At 44.0% G+C, this 20,221-nt stretch overlaps 1 protein-coding gene and 1 non-coding gene across 21 annotated transcripts in view; one reads left to right on the top strand and one right to left on the bottom strand.

The window, feature by feature from the left end:
- Window positions 1–465: 465 nt before the first annotated feature.
- Window positions 466–20,221, bottom strand: part of USP40 (ubiquitin specific peptidase 40) — an 80,650-nt gene continuing 60,894 nt past the window's right edge. For 7 of the 20 annotated variants that reach the window (XM_020893892.2, XM_070468437.1, XM_070468432.1 and 4 more), the window contains 9 exons: window positions 18,814–18,888; window positions 16,241–16,367; window positions 15,551–15,645; window positions 14,150–14,265; window positions 9,798–9,863; window positions 7,132–7,342; window positions 6,889–6,984; window positions 3,288–3,382; window positions 1,209–3,033 (listed from right to left, as the gene is read on the bottom strand). In XM_020893892.2, coding sequence (XP_020749551.2) covers window positions 2,922–3,033; window positions 3,288–3,382; window positions 6,889–6,984; window positions 7,132–7,342; window positions 9,798–9,863; window positions 14,150–14,265; window positions 15,551–15,645; window positions 16,241–16,367; window positions 18,814–18,888 — 993 coding nt within the window. In that variant the 3' untranslated portion in view covers window positions 1,209–2,921. Of the gene's footprint in view, window positions 997–1,208; window positions 3,034–3,287; window positions 3,383–4,888; window positions 5,078–6,888; window positions 6,985–7,131; window positions 7,343–9,797; window positions 9,864–14,148; window positions 14,266–15,415; window positions 15,456–15,501; window positions 15,646–16,240; window positions 16,368–18,813; window positions 18,889–20,221 lie in introns of those variants that run through there. The other 13 variants (XR_011487961.1, XM_070468434.1, XM_070468433.1 and 10 more) reach the window with 13 other exon arrangements.
- Window positions 10,242–10,376, top strand: LOC139035347 (small nucleolar RNA SNORA70). The gene has a single exon (XR_011488012.1). It is a non-coding gene; the product is annotated as a small nucleolar RNA SNORA70 (small nucleolar RNA).

The following is a 20,221-nucleotide window of genomic DNA, read 5'->3' as shown; positions in this document are numbered from 1 at the left end:
TCTGGGCCCAGGAGCCTGTGGTTCTTCTTGCGCAGATGGCAGGAGCCAGGGCTCAGCCTTTGCGGGTTTTTGGGGTGTGGGGGGGTTGGCCGTGTGGCGTGTGGGATCTTAGTTCCCTGACCAGGGACTGAACCCATGCAGATTTGGACCTAGTACCACCATTGTGAGGCCCACTGCTGGGGCTGTTCGGGCCTCTGAAATGCGCTGCACGGGGTGGTCGTGGGGGCCTGTCACCTTGGGGGTGTGAGTAGTCAGGGCGGCCTGGTTTTCCGGAAGCGCCGCTGGACTGGTGCCCGCCCCCTTGACACACTTGCCCCGGGCTGGGTTATTCGTCACCTGGCCGCTGGTGTGGAACTTTGAGGTGCCCCCTCCACTGGGCCCGCCCCAGCCCGAGGCTGCGGGCAGGAGCCGTCCCCCCCACCCACACCCCCCCGCCCCGCCTCTGGACTTTGGGTGGAGGGGCTGCTGCTGAGGGTGGGGGGCCCCCTCAGAGCCCCTACTCGGGACTAGAGCTGGTGGCAGGGCGGGCGGGTACCCGCTTTGAGCGTCAGGCCCAGGACTTTTATGGGCACCTGCAAGGAGGCCTTGGGCCGACAGGGAGTACCTCGGGGGCTGCTGGGGGCATTGCACCCCCGGGGCAAGCTGCGGGCGCTGGGGTCCGCGCACGGCAGCCTGAGCCGGGCTGCACGCGGCCCTAAGCGTTGCCATTACACTCCCCTCCTCTGCAGACAGCGCCCCCTCGGGCCGCGTTGTGTCTGTTACCGATGGGGCAGGACCGAGAATGGGCGCGGCGGCCATGTCTCCATCCGACCAGGCTGCAGGGCCCCGACGGTCTTCCTTTATGGCTACGTCTGTCCCGGGGGAGCTGACCTCTCTAAGCCGTGATTCCGGATTATTCAGGACTTCCGGTGCCCCGTCCCTCCTTCTGCCAGGAGAGTGACACAGCTGCATCAATGTGTTTTCTCTAACACAACCAGCATGGGCAGCTGCATTTCTCTGGAAAGAAAAAGAGAACCAGACCACTTCCAGTTTCTTCAAATCCAATTATTCCCGTCTGTTTATTTAAAACCAAAACACAGTTCTGTTCTTTCTTCCCTTTCTGTTATTTCTAAAGCAGTACTGAACTGGTCTTTTTGAACATGAACCCCAGCGACTTAGCATCCGAAGTTCACTTGGGGTAAAGGCCAGAACATGAAGCAGTCAGCAGAGACAGGACGCTACAAATCCAAGTTTATTTTTTAACAAAATCTTAGCGCTTTCTCGCGGTAGCCCCGCTCCATGCCCGAACTGCAAGGAAGGAAGGAGGGGAGCGGAGGCCAGGCCGTTCACGTGGACACCCAAGGCACCTCGACCTTTTTTGCGGTGAGTGACCTCCTGCGGGGCCTCCGGCTTCCCGGCTGGTGGAACGAGGGGGCTCAGGGAGCCCGGCTGGGGCATGGGGCCAGCCTCGCTCAGTTCCACGCCGACACTGTGGCACCATCCCCGCCCACCGGGTGCCCTGGAGAGTCGCCTGAGTCTCCTGAGACGGAGGTGGTACCAGAGAGACGGAAGCACTCGCCGAAGTCCAACTTCTTAAAACACAGCTGCTTCCATACCGATTGGCAGGTAAATCAGGACGCGCACGCGGAGGAGGAGGGTTTCTGACGCCGTCGTGGGGAGGGCAGAGGGAGGAAAGGCCGCCATTCACTCCTCTGTCCCATCAGGGCCTGGAACAGCAGCTAGGGCACAGCAACGGCCCCTCAATTCCTCAAGCCGAGGTCGCAGGCGGAGACCCTAGTCCACGCGTCACCTTCTTCTAACAGTTCAAAGCTATTTTAGTATCAGTGAGAAAAAGGCTGATGTGTGTGTGTTAGTCACTCAGTCCTGTCTGACTCTTTGCGACCCTATGGACTGTGGCCCACCAGGCTCCTTTGTCCGTGGGATTCTCCAGGCAAGAATACTGGAGTGGGTTTCCATTCCCTTCTCCAAAAAGGCTGATGAAAGTGTGTAAAATCAAGATGATAACCGTACTTAGCAGCACAGTTGCAATAAAGCATCACTGAGATTTGAGGAAGTATTATCTTCTTAGGAGTTCCTGCTTTGGCCCGAGTTAGCTTGAGACATGGAATCAGCCCAGTGTCCTAAATCCATCAACAGGAACACAGATGCTCTATTTGCCATAGATATCTATTAAACCTTTTAAACTGACAGCTAAGCCATGTCGAATTAAGAAGAATTTTAGCCCACATTTTCCTTCTCTCCTGTTTTAATCACTGGCTGCTCAGGGCTGGCCCCCAGCCCACCAGGCCTGTTTGCCGTGACCCCACCTCCCAGTCCAGATCCTGGACAGGGAGACACACGGCCCCCGCAGGCAGCAGGCGGGCAGCAGTGAGGACCCCTGACCTTGGACGGCACAGGTGGGCGGGGGCTGCCCGTGCCCCAGCAGCACGTACCTGACCAGAGGGTGCCCCGCTGAACTGCTCGTCTGGGAAGGAGAGGGACCGCCTTAGAATCACAGACCTAACTCAACCCCAAGGGGAGGGGTGCCGTCTGGGAGCCAGTTTCTGTGACGTGAGCCGCCAGAACCCGGGGGACTAGGTACAGAGCGTCACCTCGACAGCAGGAGAGTGGGCGAGCGAGCTTGAATGGGCGGGCCTGGAGGAGATTAGCAACGTGCCGCTGCATCCTCACCTGCAGTTCGCCTTTCATGTAAAGACCTGCGGGGCGTCAAGTGCAGGGTGAGGGGCCGGCTCCGGGGGACGCCCCACAGAGCTGGCAGAAGCACGGTCACCTGGCCTAAGATGAAAGCCTCCTCTGCTGGTGACAAAGCCGGGGTCTGGAGCCCGAGTGTGCAGAGGGCAGAGAGCAGCAGGCCCGCTCTCAGGGACCTGGAGCAGGAGCACCAGTCCCACGCTGTCCTGCCCCTCCCCCGCCTTGCGGCGCTATCTGAAGCTCCTGACGTGGATGGAGAGAGAAGCTTCTGGTCCACGGGCCCGGGCGGGCGTCTCTGCACCAGAGAAGACGTCGCTGCTCTGCGCACGGAGGGCCTCCCGGCTACAGGGAGAGAGCGGCAGTCAGGGGTTCACATCCCAGATGCCAGGGCCCCAGCAGGTTGAGGAGGGGCTCCCGATTTCACTTCCAATGTTCAGGGTCAAGTGAGAACAGGCCACAGATATTCTCACAATGCCCTGCAGATATTGTGGGATATTCCCACAATGCCCTGCGGACCAGGGTTCCACGCTGTGGTCAGGAACGTGAGCCCAGAGGTTGCAGCAGGAACCTGTCTGTGGCCGAGGACCCTCACTCACCTTTTCCTTTTCCCCAGGGCGAGCTCTTTCTGTTTTTCCCTTCCGATGTCATCTCGGACAGTACTGAAATCATCATTGTCTTCAACCAGGAGATTCTGCATGTCAAAATAATTACTGAGCAATGTTTTTAGACATCTTTCTAGCCTACATTTAAGAGATGGATGTAAAAAATCACCTACGGGACATCCAAACTTACATAAACTAGATTAATAACATGAAACAGTCTAGTGCTTGATGAGAACAAACTGAGCTAGGGGCAGGACGAGCTCGAGGCGGAGGTGCGGGGGAACCGTCGGAGAGCCCCGAGTGAGCGGGCATGGGGTCCGAGGCGCAGCAGGCCGCTCAGTCAGTGTAGCCTCGCGGCCGCGTCCTGGCACTGGGCTTCCCAGCGTCTCCCTGGAGCCGCCCTGGAGCCCCCTCCACCCTGCCCGGACCCGCATGCGATCAGAGACGGGGAGTTAGCGTCAAGCTCGCCACTCCCACAGGCCGGTCTCTTGTCGGGGTGCACTGACCACAACACTCCGCCTGAGCACATGTGAGCAGGAGGAAAGCCTGTGTTGTGAGGCGATGCCTAGGCCTCCCAGGCCCCGGGTTAGGGACGCTGGGGTTCCTGGCCACGTGCCCCACGGAGATCCGGGGGAGGGAGCGCTGCTTGGGGGCGGGGCCACCGCCCCCGCCCGACAGGCCAGCTGAGGGGCTGCAGGGGCTGGCTCCCTGCTTCTCCACCCTCCAGTGGGAAAAGCCTCCCCCACCAGAGCGCTAAGTGCTCTGCTGAGCTCAGTGCAACTGTTTCCATCTTTGCCTTTACAACACAGGAAGGTGACCCTCAGCAAGCCTCTGCGTTCTACCTGGTTCTGTTAGTGATTGTCCTGTGACTTCTCCACACTGAACACTTGGATGTGTCTTCACAGTGATACCTGGGCTCTGATTTATCTGCTTTAAATGCTGTGTTCTCTACCACCACATCAATACTCTTTTCCCCCTTTTTACGTATCCCCTTTCTGAGGGTCATTTAAGTTCTTTCCAGTGTTAGTCTTCAATCCAAATCAAAGAGCCCTTCAATGCTCATTTCTGTACATCTCCCCCCAAACATAGGTGTTTTGGCAACCCACTCCTGCATTCTTGCCTGGAAAATCCAACGGACAGAGGAGACTGGTGGGCTACATGCTTTGCATGGGGTTGCAAAACACTGGACACAACTGAGCACGCATGGATGTGCGTGCGCACACACATATGCACACACGGGTGTTTCTAGGTGTTTATATCTAGAGTGGAAGCACCTGGCTGCATCGTGTGGGCACCTTTGCTGACTGCTGCCAACTGCTGTTTACTTGGCGCTGGTGTTTCCTGGTGCTGCCTGGAGTCCCGAGAGTCTGGCCTGGCAGCTCAGGTTTTATCTCACAGGTCCCTGGTTACTGGGAAGCTATCTTTTCACCTGCTTTCTGAGAACTGCCAGGCGTTACTCAGAGGATCACTAGGGGAGAGATGGGCAAAGCTTATTTTTTGGTAACTGATTTGCAGAAGTACTTTACATATTTGGGATACACTAGTCCTTATATCCTGATATATTCTCTTTTCCTATTTGTGGCTTGTCTTCTCACTTTGCATTGTTTCCTTTGATGAAAAGAAGCTTTTACTTTAAATGTACAGTTGTCCCTCAGAGTTCACAGTGGACTGGTTTCAGGACACGCCACAGACACCAAAATCTTGAGATGCTTGAGACCCACAGCTGGCACTCTGTATCCGCAGTTCCACACCTGTGGACTCAACCAACTGCAGTTTGTAGTACTCTGTGTATTTATTGAGAAAAAAAAAATTTTGTATATAAGTGGACCCAGGCAGTTTAAACTCATGCTATTCAAGGGTCAACTGCAGTCAAATTTATTGATCCTCTTCCTTATGGATTATGCTTTATATTTCTTACTTTAAGAAATCCTTCTTAACCTAAGTCATAAAAATTTTCTTATCTTCTAAAGGCTGAAATGCTTTTCACATTTCAGTCTTCATGTTGACTGCTGTACAGGTGTGGGCAGAGGTGGACAGTTTTATGGGGTCCACAGCTTATACAAATTGACCCTCTTTATGGAAATGCAGTCAAAATTATGACTATAATTATTGAATAATCCATTTTTAATGCAGCTTCAAATACCTGTCAAGTTTCATTATATGAGTGATTCTGTTTCACTGCTCTATTTCAGTCTTGCCCTACCCCAAAGCTAGTTACCACAGTTCTGTAATCATTTTTAATTCTTGGTATGGCAACACCCTGATCTTGTTCTTTAAAAATATCTTAGCTCTTCAGCCTTCTGCTGTTCCATGTGAATTTATCTCTAATCTACATGGTTTTTCATTGTGATGATACTGAACTTACAACTGTGGGACAACTGGTATCTTTACCATTGTGAGGCCTCTGTTCCCAGAACACGGTATGTGATATGATTCTGTATCTAACTGAAGCTTTAATGTCTCTCAGTATTTCTGTAATACTCTTCAGAAAGGTCTTATATCTTTTTGTTGAATGTATTCCCAGGTACTTTGTAATTTTACGTATGTTGATCTTATAACCTTTTGAACTCTCTTAATAGAGCCAACGGCTTATTTGTATAGTCTTTCAAATGTGGAAAAACTGTACTTAAGAACAGTGTTACATATATATTTTCCTTTGAGAATTTCTTTTACCTGTCTTTCAGTTTCTGTTTATTTGCTTTTCTTTGTTGGGTGGAAGGTCATATTACATTGGTTACATATTTTAGTATTGTACAATGAAGAACAGAAGTGGTGATTAAGGGAATACTTATTCCTTAATATAAATTTAAGGGAATACTTAGTCCCTAATATAAAAAATTATCTAAGTCAAAAAACAAGTTATTACTTCTTAAATTAAGGATTTAAATCATTAACCCTTAATACAAAAAATATAATGACAACAAAGTAGGTCTGTCCAAAGAATGCAAGGAAGGCTCAGTGTTGAGAGTATGTTTATGTAATAATACTTCATTACCAGATTAAATGAGAAAAACCATATATCTAATTAAATGGATGCAGAGAAAGAAGAGAATAAAATATAATATTAAAAATCCAGTGCTCATTCATTATTTAGAAAAAAAGAACTTAAGAGTAAACTTAAGAATGAAAGAAATGTCTTAACCTAATATAGGTACCTGCATAAAACCTAATGCAACACACTTAGTGATGAAACTTCAAAAGCATTTTCATTCAAGTCAGACCCAAAAGGGTTTTGGTACTGTGGTTCCACTGGCCTCATCAAACGAGTTGTCTGGTTCTCCCTGTCTCCCCGCTGCTTCATGAAACAATGTACCTAAAATGGGGCTGTCAGTGCTTTGAAGACTTGAGTGTGCTTATCTGTGCTCTTTTGCAGAGCTTTCCTTTGCTCATACAACTACACCACCTTCTCTCTCTTCCCAGCTCCAGGCCTTCAATTTCTTCTCCCTGCCTAAGTTTTCTGCCAGCTTCACTTGCTCTTACACCAGCATTTCCTAGGGAGTTTTGCCATGGCGGGGAGAAGTTGATAACACTTCTCCATACAATCATTTGATTCTGGTGTTTTGTCAGAGTGGTAAATTTACTGTGTAAGACTTACCTTAACACCAATAGTATCTCCATCTTTCAAGTAATAAGGTGCACCCTGCAAATTATCTTGCTTTTTCTTCTTTTTCCTCTTGGTAGTTTGCTGGTTCTACAGAAAAATTAAACATCTTGAATTAAAACAAAAACTCAATCTCAAATTCTTAGTAAATACCCTATCAGTCTGTGAAAAATGGTAGTTAATCTATTTGCTATGCCAGGAAGGCCCAATTTTCTTGAGAAAGCCCCACGACTTTACCCAACTAGATACTGGAAGCCACGCAAACTTCTCAGGGAAGTATTTGGCAATTTCAATTTTCTCCACGGGAAGTGAGTACACGTCGGCCACTCGCTGCCGCAGGGAGCCGGCTGTCCAGCCGCGGGCCGTGTCCCACAGCACGTCCACGGGCGGGCCGTAGGCTCTCTCGCCAGGGAGGCGCATCTGTGTCCGCAGCAGCACGTCCCAGGGGCTGTGCCAGAAAACAGTCGCGTGTCAGATTTACCACCAGAGGAGAGAGGTGCTGTGAAGGGCAAAGCTACTCCTCTGACTCTGCTGCTGTTCCTAAGGGATTTTCCCTGAACGAACCCTGAACGCCTGTGGGAAACTTTTGACTTTGATTTCCTTCACTCCTGGCCCAGAATGGAGGTGAGCGCCCATTCTGAGTCCACGGCACAGTCCCAGGGGAGGCAGCAGGTGGGGCTGAAGGCAGGGTTGGAGAAGTTCCTCCGGGGAACACAGAGGAAGGACTGGACACAACAGAAAGGGCCGGCAAGGCAACACCCGAGTGGTGAGAGGGAAGGGCTCAACACGACCAGGTTCCCCGCCATGGCGACTCCCTAGGAAATGCTGGTGTTGGAGCAAGCCGGGGTGAAGCTGGCAGAGAACTTAGGCAGGGAGAAGAAATTGAGGGCCTGGAGCTGGGAAGAGAGAGGGGGTATAGTTATACGAGCAGAGGAAACCTCTGCAGAAAAGCACAGATAAGAGATCCTTGGAGGAAGAGAAGGAAGAGAAACATTCAGACAGGTCAGAAGGAAATTCAGATGTGTGGAGTGTGTTTAAAAATGTAAAACAGTAGGACATGAAATAAAAACTACAGATAAGAACTGGAAGATAGAGAGTAGAAATGAAAACTTTACTGATGGTGAGACAATGAACAGTTTTAATGCTGTATTTCTATTATATTGGTGTTTTACTGAAAGAAGGGGAAATGCAGTTGTAGAAGACGGACAACAGGGAGACTGAAGGCCTGGTGAAAGGAGATGGGACTGAATGTGGGGAACTGTGGCCAGGAAGGGGTCTGTCAGAGGGTGTAGCTGTTTTGGGGTCACTGAGCAGAGCTGAGGCCCCAGAGCTTACAGAGGGTGGTCAGTGCAGACACAGGAGGTGCTGAGGAGGAGACAGAGGCTGCTGAAGACCCCAGGGAGCCAGGGGCCCCACTAAGGGAGGGCAAGAGTGCTCTGGAGGTCGGTCCAGGACAGAAGTGCTAACGGGGAAGGGGATCTAAGTAAGTACACAATGTGGTCTTCCAAAGGACACTGCTCACAACAAATGATAACGACAGAGGGTCAAATTACAATATAATATTCTATATTACAGAAAGAGCTCACACAAATTAGACTTTTTACTAAGACATCATTAAAAACAGGCAATATATAAGAAACAATTCACGTACCCACAAAATATAAATGGCCTATAAACCTTTGAACAAATGCCCCCATCTTACTAGCAATCAAAGCACTGAGGCAAATGAAACAAGATAACCATTTTTCATTTATCAATTTAGCAAATATTTAAACAATGACAACACTCAATGATGGCTGGACAGTGAGGTGAAATAAATACTTATAAACCCTGCTTGTGGGAACATAAATTGATATACCTTACCTGGAAATGATTTAAGACTTAAGAGGTTTAAAATGTCCATACTATCTGATCCAGAAATTCCCCTCCAGGGAACTAGTAATACAGTTTGCACTAAGAATGTCTTTTTATAAAAACAGTGGGATTAAGTGAAGGTCAGATATGGTTGAAAGAGCAGACCTCTTATATAGGCGGGCAATGAGAATCATGTCAGGCAGAACTTAGTATCTGGTGTTACTGACAAAAATGTCTTAGACAAGAAAGTCCTATAATGAAAAAAGAATAGTTACGTTTGATCATGGACAACTCTGGGGTGCTTCTTTATTCAATAAACAAACTGACTGTGACAAAGGCATTGTCCTAGGTACTGGGGACATAGCAATGACCAAGAAACAGAGTGCTTGCTCTCCCAAAGCGAACATTCCAGTAGGAGAGACAGATGACGATGGGTAATTCAGTAAGTACACATCAGGGGGTATCAGGGTGAAAAAAATCAGGAGGAGGGGCAGCATGGCAGATGCTACTATCAGTCTGACCACAGACTGTCTCCAGGGATTGATAAAAACTGGGAGTGAGCATCTTGCTTACATTCAAGGTCATTATGGGTTCAGTAGGCACTGGGACTGACTGAGAAATAAATGTTTTTATGGAAAAATGAATTCTAAGATCTAGATACCAGACATACAAACACATTTCTAGAACATAATCTGTTTTAAGTTGCCAGACTCATTAGAAGCAGTGGAAAAAAACACCTAAAATTTTAACAACTTAACAGTAAAGAAACTATCCATTGGGATCAGTTGCTGTTGTTTAGTTGCTAAGTCATGTCCGACTCTCTTAGGACCCCATGGACTGTAGCCCACCAGGCTCCCGTGTCCATGGGATTCTTCAGGCCAGAATACTGGAGTGGGTTGCCATTTCCTTCTCCAGGGGATCTGCCCGATGGAGGGATTGAACCCATGTCTCCTGCATTGGCAGGAGGATTCTTTACCACTGAGCCCCCAGGGAAGCCTTGTTGTGATCAGACATGTATGTAATTTTGTATGTGTAGAAGGATGTCTTACCCCAAGTTTTCTTCTTTCTGAAGGGGCTCTAAGCAGATCTCAGTTCTCTTTCCCAATTTATATTCCCTGATAACAAATGAAACAAAACAATACTGAATGACATATTAATTTTTTTACAGGTTTTTTTTAAAAACCAATTTCAAGTATTCTTAAGTGAAACAGTATACCATATAAGAACTCTGAAAATTTAAGAGACTACCATGAAAAATTATACACCAACAAATTGTACAACCCAGAAGAAATGGTAAATTCCTAGAAATATAAAACCTACTAAGACTGAATCATGAAGAAACAGAAAATCTGAACAGATCAATTATCAGTAAGGAGACCGAATCAGCAATTAAAAACCTCCTAACAAAAAAGAGCTGAGGACCAGATGGTTTTACTGATGATAAAAGATTTAACACCAATCCTTCCCAAACTCTTCAAAAAAAAACCAAACATTTGCAGCCAGTTAAGCCGACTGTGCTCTTTTCCCCATGGGGGCCCAGTGTGCAGCGGCTGCAAACAGCAGCCTCCGTGGTAGTGTGTGCAGCCTGTTGCCTGTACAGGTAGCTCTAAGGGACCCTGGAGACAACTCTTCCTAGTGGCCATTCGTGACTGGCCTGCTGTTTCCCAATCTAGACTCCAGACAGGTATGCGCGGTGCCTTTGGAAAGCCCCAGGGCACAGTGGCCAGGGTCCACATTGGCCAGGTCATAATGTCCATCCGCACCAAGCTGTAGAACAAGGAGCATGTGATTGAAGCCCTCCGCTGGGCCAAGTTCAAGTTCCCTGGCTGTCAGAAGATCCATATCTCCAAGAAGTGGGGATTTACCAAGTTCAATGCGGATGAATTTGAGAACATGGTAGCAGAAAAGTGACTCATCCCGGACGGCTGTGCGGTCAAATACATCCCTAATCGTGGTCCCCTGGACAAATGGCGGGCCCTGCATTTCATGAGCATTAGCTCTGTTCTCTCCTTAATCACGCTTGCCAATAAATGCTATTTCCTGTCCAAAAAAGAAAAAACCAGGAGGGAACACTTCCAAACTCATTCTATGAGGCCAGAATTACCTTGATATCAAAATCAGACAATAACATTACAAGAAAAGAATATTAAAGGCCAATGTCCCTGATGAACACAGCTGCAAAAAATCTCAAAGAAATACTAGCAAATCAAATTCAGCAATACATTAAAAGGATCATACACTATGATCACATGGGATTTATGCAAGGGTTGCAAAGATGGCTCAACATTCACAAATCAATTGATGTGATACAACCATGTTAACAGAATGAAGGACATGATCATATCAACAGATGCAGAGAAAGCATTTGACAAAATTCAACATTCTTTCACATTAAAAATTCACAACTGGGTATTCAACACCATGAAGGTCTTATTTGACAAGCCCATACCTAGTATCATACTCAGTAGTGAAAAGCTGAAAGCTTTTCCTCTGAGATCAGGAACAGCACAAGGATGCACTCATACCACTTATATGCAACACAGTAGCAGAAGTGCTAGTCAGAGCAATTAGAAAAGAAAAGGAATCCAGATTGGAAAAGAAGAAGTAAAATTGTCTCTGTTTGTGGATGACATGATGATATTTATAGAAACCTCTAAAGACTCCACCAAAAAAAAGAAAACTTCTTAAAACAATTAAATGGGGACTCCCCTGGTAGCCTAGTGGATAAGAATCTGCCTGCCAATGCAGGGGACACAGGTTTGACCCTTGGTCCGGGAAGATTCCACACACCTCGGAGCAACTAAGCCTGTGGGCCACAACTACTGAGTCCATGCTCTAGAACCTGTGGTCCACAGGAGAAGTGACCCCACTGAGGAGCCCTTGCACTGCAAGGAAGAGGAGTAGCACCCACTAGCCACAACTACAGAAAGCCTGTGCAAAAAGCAACAAAAATAAATAAATCAATAGATTTTAAAAAACCGCTAATAAATGAATTCAGTAAGGTCGCAGGACACAAAATCAATATACAAAAATCAGTTGCATTTTATATAATGACAACAAATTATCAGAAACAGAAATTAAGTAAACAATCCCAATTCCAACAGCATCAAAAAGAAAAAAAACAAACATAAAATACTTAGGAATAAATTTAACCAAGGAGGTGAAAGACCTGTATACTGAAAACTACCAAGATACTGATGAAAGAAACTGAAGACACAAATAAATGGAGCGATTCCATGGTCATGGATTGGGAGAATATTGTTCAAATGTCCGCACTACCCCCCACCCCCCCGCCCAAATCTATAAGTTCAATGCAATCCCTGCCAGAATTTCAACAGCATTTTGCAATTAAAAATAGAAACATTTCTAAAATTTTTATAAACCCACAAAGACCTCAAACAGCCAAAGCAATCTTTTCCTAAGAAAGAAGAACAAAGCTGAACGCAGCATGCCCCATGATTTCAAACTATACTATAAACCTATAGGTATCAAAACAGTGAAGTACTGGCATAAACAACACACAGGTATCAGTGGAACACAAGAGAGAGCCCAGAAATGGACACATGCATATCTGGTCAATTAGTTTATAACATGGAAGCTAAGAACCCACAATGGGGAAGAGTCTCTTCAGTAAATGGTGCTGTGGGGGGGAACTGGACAGTCTCATACAAAAAGAATGAAGCTAGAACCTTATCTTACACCATATGCAAAAATAAACTTAAAATTGATTAAAAGATTTGAACATAAGACCTGAAATTGTAAAATTTCTAAAAGAAAACCATGGGGTAAAGCTCCTTGATATGAGCTCTGGCATGATTTTTTTTTTTGGATTTGACACTAAAAGTGAAGGCAATAAAAGCAAAAATAAAACAAGTGGGACTATATCAAACTAAAAAGCTTTTGCACAGCAAAGGAAACCATCAACAAAATTAAAAAGCAGTCCATGAAGTAGGAGAAAGTATTTGCAAAGCTAAGGGGTTAGTATTAAAATTATATTGAGAACTCATACAACTCAATAGCAAAAAGCAAATAATATGACTAAAAAACGGCAGAGGATGTGAACAGAAATTTTTTGAAGAAGACAGACATACTAAGAGCCAACAGGTACATAAAAAGGTACTCTACATCACTAATCATCAGGGAAACACAAACCAAATGCACAATGAGATGCCATCTCACACCTGTCAGAACACTTATCATTGAAAAGACAAGAGAGAATAAGTATCAGTGAGGATGTGGAGGAAAGGGAACCCTTGTTCAGTGCTGGTGGGAATGTAAATTGGTTCAGCCACTATGGAAAAACAGTATGGGGATGCTTCAAAAATTAAAAAAAGAACTATCACATGATACAGCAATCCCACTGCTGGGTACCTCACCAAAGGAAATGAAAACAGGATTCTGAAGAGATTATCTGCATTCCCAGGTTCATTGCAGTGTTATGCGCAGTAGGCAAGATATGGAAAAACCTAGTGTCTTTACTGAAAGAATGGATAAAGGTGTGGTTTACAGGTGTGTGCATACACTCACACACACAAAGGAGTATCATGTAGCCCTAAGAAAGGACATTGGTGGCTTGAGATAACACAGATGGATCCTGAGGGCACTATGCTAAGTGAGATAGGGTCACTGCTATATGACATCACTTACGTGTGGACTCTAAGAACGCTGAACTAATAGAAACAGGGACTGGAATAGTGGTTTCCAGGGGCTGGGAAGGGAAAAGGGAAGATGCTGGTCAAACGGTACAGACTTTCAGTTATAAACTATCATCAGCATGCTGTACCTGACATCCCCAGGACATACTTACAACACTGTATTATATACTTGAAAGTTGCTGATGAGACAGTAGATCTTAAATGTTTTCACACACAAAAAATGGCGACTATATGATGTGATGGAGGTGTGAGCTAACACTACAGTGGTTAAAACCATCCTGCAATATATGTCCGTCAAATCAATACACTTATACAGTGTTAGTGAGTTAAAGTTGCTCAGTCGTGTCTGATTCCTTGCAACTCCATAGACTGTTGCCCGCCAGGTTCCTCTACCCATGGAATTCTTCAGGCAAGAATACTGGAGTGGGTTGCCATTCCCTTCTCCATAGGATCTTCCCAACCCAGGGATCGGACGTGGGTCTCCTGCATTGTAGGCAGATTCTTTACCAACTGAGCCAACAGGGACGCTTTATACAATGTTATGTATCAATTATATCTCAATAAAGCTGGGGGAAAAACAGTCAACATTTTGTTGTCTCTGGACCAAAGTAAAAACAGGCAAAACTACACTTTTACTTAATATGAAAAACGGAAGTTGTCTCAGAGTTTGTGATGACAAGCTCCGTCCACCTGACAACACGAGTGGCCTGAACGGGCTGCTGGGGAGTGTTCACCAAGAAACCTACTTGAGCTGCTGCTGGTGGGCTCGTAAGAGCCGGCCCGGACGCTTACTTTCCACCGTCCAGGCTCGGAGGAAGGCTGGGGATGGGATGGAAAACTCCAAGGAGGGCAAGGTCATGGCCTAGAAAAGAGACAGACAACTGAAAAGGCATTCTTAAAACCAGCCTGCTTCCAGGAAAAAGTGAAGCACTACATAATGACATCTGAGGGGAGACAGCATCTCAAGTGAAGATAATAGCTACCAAAAACCCACAGGAATCTCTCTTAAATGAAATTAATCCTGAGTCACTTTTGTATTCCTCTATGCTGAAATCACCTTGAGAGTTAAGTGACTTTTCTATTTCTGAGCCAAAAGCTCCTTTTTAATGATTATGTTTTAGAAAATGAAACTTTAATTTCTATGTGACTATTAACTCAAGAGCACAGGCCACTCTGATAAAAGGAAAGACTTGTCTTCAATTTCCATCTGTGCTACTATTATTCAACAGTGTTTGTTCTGCCAAGGAAATGACTTTCTATTTGAAATATTTCAGAATCTCTGGATCCAACTGCTAGGCCCAAACCACTGTACTAATTCTGTAGGGTGGATAACTATTCATATACTTAGGTTGTATTATATGATTTTGCTAGAAACAGTAACTTTGTATCTTTTAATCCAATATAAGAAAAAAAAGTCGCTTCCTTCTTGTTCTTAAGAGAATAAGATCATTTGCTTTTTTTGAGGAAGGTATTTCAGACAGTGAGGATACACAGGAGAAGTCAATCAATGACTGATACTCAACTTATATGCCCCTACATTTTTTCCTTTAAGAGGAAGAAGGATGTTCATTTTAGTCCATTCAGAGTTAAGATGCTGCTTAGGCATTTTGTGTTGTATTCAACTGAGTCTTATCCATTTGGACAGAGCACTCTGTCTGTGAATACTAACGTTCAAGAAAACAATACAATATCTAGTTTAACATTCTAACATAAAGCTGAGATTCAGACCTCCTGGGCAACTGACAACACAGCTTTTGCTAACCACATTTAACACATGAATCACAATGGTGCAAAAACAATGTAAATAAAGGAGTAAAGTGAATGCTTTACAAATGTTCCAACAAATGTTTCCCTAAAAAAATCAAAATGAACATAAGCTGCAAGTCACCGAGGAGACAGTGAAATGAAAGCACAGCATGCCTGTCAGAGTGGGAAGAAAGGAAGCCACAGGGGGACTGAAGGAGCTTGGGAGCCCCTGAGCAGTATGCATGTGTGGCCTGTGAGGTACTCACCACTGAACATGGCATATAACACATGCCATATCAGAACAGACTGTAATTGAGGGAAAAGGAAATAGAAGAATATATTAATATCTCACTGGAAGCAGCCAGATCACCACTAGGGTTCGCTGCAGGAGGAAGGCTGACCTGAGACTTCAGCTCCCCCAAGGTGGCATCTTCTGAGATTTCAAGGTCTCCCAAGTACCAGAGGGAAACTTCCGCGTGTGCGTCACTGGGAGCACCTGCAAAGGACAGAGTGAGACTTCTGACAAGAGCTTTAGATGCACTTAGCTCATATTTCTGAAATACAGGCTGTGCTGGGATACTGCACACAGGCTTAGTACAATTTTATCCAAGCAACTCGGAATCTGCGGGCTTTGAGTCAGCCTCTCAGGACTTCATGGGGAGGAAGCGGGTCTGGGAGACCGGCCGCCAGGGGGCGCGGTGTGGGCACAGGACCGCCTCTTCTGCCAGGATGGGTCTGAGGAATTTCACACTTGCGCTGTCACTGAAAGCATCGGGAGCTTTAATGTCCCGTTCTGTTACAGTGACGGGGGCTGCTATTCCTATTGCCTTGGGGAGCTTGGGAGATAACATATAACAATTCCTTGAAAAAACTGAATACATTGCCGTAATAATAAAGATAATAAAAATAACAGATGGCAAATGAATGTAAAGCCAAAAAAAAAAAAAAATACCAAAACTATGGAACACATAGATTTTGTTGTAACTTAAGTACATTTTAAAAAACACACATTTCTGTTGCCTCTCAGCAGAAGCAGTCATTTTACTTTTCTTTACGACACATTGGCTGCTGTAATTCTGTTTCGTTCTCACCTGGAGTGGAACTGGCTTTCCAGACGCCGCCTTGAGAAAGGGTACAATTCGTCTGGTCCTGGTGATCCTTCCAGTGATGCAGCGGCCCCCGAGGCTGGTACCACCAGATGGGCACTGTCAGGAAACCCTGAGGAATGGAGATTTCGAACTGCTAATGCACATAGATTAAGTCAACTTCCACTTCCACAGAGAAACATCTTGATATAGAAAGTGTTCCTGAATTTAGTATTTTTCCTTAAGATGTATGTATTAACTGCCATACATTATCATTTACCACTTTTACAATCAAAAGTTTAAAATCACAAAAATCAGTATTTAGGATGAATGGGACTAATGTTCTATAGATTAGGAGCTACGATAAATGAAAAGTATAAACAAACTAACAAAACATTTGACAGAACAAACTATAAAAATATTTTCAGGCATTGGAAGAGCACCGTAGCACAATGCACCAGTTACATGGAGTTTTTAATTTATAAAATTTTCTAAAGGAACTTTCTACAGAGAAGCAACAATCTATTGATCTAAGGTGCATTCCTATATAACAACTACATGAAATAAACTCATCTCCTAAAAACACATTCTGTAATTTCAGTTTTACTAACTTAACTGGTTCTTTCCCAACCCTTTTTTGACTTAGTAAAGAACTTGAATAGATTAACTATGCTACAATGGTCAATTTCCAACAATAGAAGATGAGAATGTGGGAAAAAAACATGTATTTTTAAATACATATTTTTCAAGAAATGCATGCTAAAATAAGAATATTTTTCTGCTTATCAAATTGGTGAAAATTAATAAATACTCAACTTCCACGCAATAAATAAATAAATCAGAGCAAAAAACTCCATTTTTTCATTCAATTCAAACCTAAACTCTTATAAATTGGTGCCAGGAGTATAAACTGCTGCCAAGTTTCTGAAACGTAATTTGGTGCTGTCAAAATTTAAAACGCCCAAGCCCTCTGACCCAGCCATTCTATGGTTGGGATTTTATCTTCTGATATACTGGCCCATGCATATTGAGATATTCACTGCAAATTGTTTATGGCAGCAAAAACCATGAACCAACCTCAAGGTCCCTTTTTAGAAGACTGGTACATTACAGCAGGCCATAACTTTTGACAAAGAAATTTCAGTTCCAGGAATTTATCCTATGGATACATATGTGCAAAATGGCAAACAGTATTTTTGGCAGTGTTTTTTGTATCAACAAAAGACTGGAAACAACCTAAATGTACTGGTTAAATAAATCATGGGAACCTCCATACATATCAAATAGAATGAGATAATTTTTTGTGTATGGATACAGCATATATATGGGGATAAGCCATTAATGAAGAAAGCTAGGTGAAGAATACAGTGTAAAGCTTATAATCTTTTCTGTAAATAAAAATATGTATATACACATGAATGTGTACATGCATGCTCCATATACACACACGTGTGTATTGAAGCACGCGCTTCTGGAAGGATACAGGGGAAGCTGGCTGCCTATGGAGGGAGGACAGACACCAAGGGGATGGGCGACCTCCTTTTCCTGGCCCAGCTTTTTATATCCTTTATATTCAAAAATTAAAAAGCACAGTATAAAATACAACCAAATTCTTTGAAGTCATGAAAAAAAAAAGAAGGTAGGTCTCTCTCTGCTGATGTGAAGAGATCCTCAAGATATACTAAATGAACAAAACCAAAAAACACCAGGAATAAAACAGTGCATAGAGTATGATCCCCTTTATGGAAACTTTGAAAAGGCTATGCACATATTCACACTCAACATACAAACAGGTGCAATTTTTTTCTTGGAAGTATAAAAAAGGAAAAATAATTGGGTTCCTTCTGGAGAGAAAGATATGAGAAACTTCTGTTAATCATTCTATAGTCTTCTACGTTGTCTGAATTTTCTAATCATAAGAAAATGATTATCTGAGTGCTAGAATTTGGGGTAGTTTTCTTATTTTCATCTTTACATGTGTCCACATTAATAAAAACAACAACTACTAAATAATGGCTTTTCTGAGTGGTAACATGCAGTGTCTACGGCAGAGGCGTGGCACAAGCCCCCTCACAGACACACTAGGACTGCAAACATTGCTCAACTCTTTGGGAAAAAGACAATTAACAATTGTCTTTTAATTAATTAATTGTCTTTAATTAACAATTAACAATTTGGCTTGTTAATTCCATCTTTAGAACTGTCTTAAGAAGGATTTATACTTACTACTATTTATAAGAAAAAGTTTAAAACAAACTTAACTCCAAACAACAGGGATAGAGACGAATTAAATTGTGCTAAGTAATACACTGGATATAATGACTGTTTTTAGATTTTATGGTCAGGTTAAAAAACTAAATATAAAAAATAGGAAATAAAACTGTACATACAATTGATGGAAGGAAATATATAAAGATGTAAAGTATGGTAGCTGTCTGACTGGTAGAATTTGGGGTAAGTACTCTATACTCGTTATGATTGTTATTTCCCCATTTTCACATGATGAGAACATATCATCTTTGCAATCACAACACAGAAACTGCTATTTACAAAACGTCTACTTGGGAGCAAAGTCTTACCAGAGGAGGAAGTTTTCCTTCAATTAAAAGCAAAGTATCTCCAGAACAGATCATAAGCTCGTTCAGCTTTGCATCCTAGAAACACAGAAAGTGAAATTCTTTTTTGTCACTTATGATTTCTGGAAGGAATAAAGAGACCATTCAATCTTTAAAAAAAAAAAAAAAACACTGATGCCTCTGTTACTCTTTCAAGAAATAAGTAGATGAATAATGAAGCAGATATTGAAGACATTGAAATAAACTAAGACTATAAAATAGTACATCATTATGTATTAAAACTGTATAATTAAGAACTTTAAAAGATTAAAGAAGGAAGATGGATGAGATGAAAAACGGCAGACTAATTTACAGAAGATAAAATTTTAGTTAAGCTTAAAAGAAGGGCTGGATTTGGAAAAGTCAGAGGAAACAAGAAGGAATTTCTCAAGGAAAGAAGAACACGGTAGGACTTCCTTGGTGGTTCAGTGGTAAAGAATCCATCTGCTAATGCAGGAGACACAGGTTTGATCCCTAATCCAGGAAGATCCCACATGCCACAAAGCAACTAAGCCCGTGAACCACAGCTATTGAGCCCGTGCTCAGGGCCCAGGGGCTGCAACTACTGGGCCCATGCACTCTAGAGTCCGTGCTCTAACGAAAGAGGCCACTGCAAAGAGAAGCTGGGCACCAAAACAAAGAAGAGCCTCTTCTTAATGCAACAAGCGAAAGTCTGCACGGCAACGAAGACCCGGCACAGCCAAAAAGCAAACGAATACAATTATCGCAAAAGAAGAACATGGCAAAGTCAAGGTTAAGTCAAGGGTCGGTATGATTTGTGTATATGATTTATATCAAGGGGAAGAGCTAAGAGACTAGATTAATTTGAGTGGGAGGTATCTGTTGGAGAATAACAGGAAAGAAAACTGGGTGGGAAAGGGGCCACAGGTCAAAGGGGTGTGGAACAGAAAAAAAGTTTTCAGTTGCTTTTAAAAAGCCACTCAAGATTTCTGTGAAAAGGATTTTTAAAGATCACCCTAAGCTGTCAGATCTGTGACATACTGATGTGAAGTGGGAACACCTGGGCTTAGGGACGCCAGCTGTAGACAAGAGGCAAAAAGCCCCCAAATGAAACAAAAGACCAAAAACCAGGGTTTGAACCAGGAGACCAGCAATGGAATCGGTTGAGAAGGAGTGGAAAGACTGACAGTTCTCTGAAGGCCAGGATCAAATATGACCCACGTCAGGTAAGGAGGGTAAGCCACATGTGGGGCTGGAAAAGGTTAGGATGAGAAAGACTAACAGCAAATCTGTGAAGTGGAGCCAGTTCTGAGGGTGATGAGTTTGCTTTTAGAGGAACTGTTTGATACTGGTTTGAGAATTAGTAAGAAAATGAGGCAAACATTTGACTAGATAAACTCTTCTGATGTCC

Source organism: Odocoileus virginianus, chromosome 5, assembly GCF_023699985.2.
Source record: "Odocoileus virginianus isolate 20LAN1187 ecotype Illinois chromosome 5, Ovbor_1.2, whole genome shotgun sequence".
NCBI classification, from domain to species: Eukaryota; Metazoa; Chordata; class Mammalia; order Artiodactyla; family Cervidae; genus Odocoileus; species Odocoileus virginianus.
The sequence above is the reverse complement of the archived record's forward strand: the minus strand, read 5'-3'. Positions and strand labels throughout refer to the sequence as shown.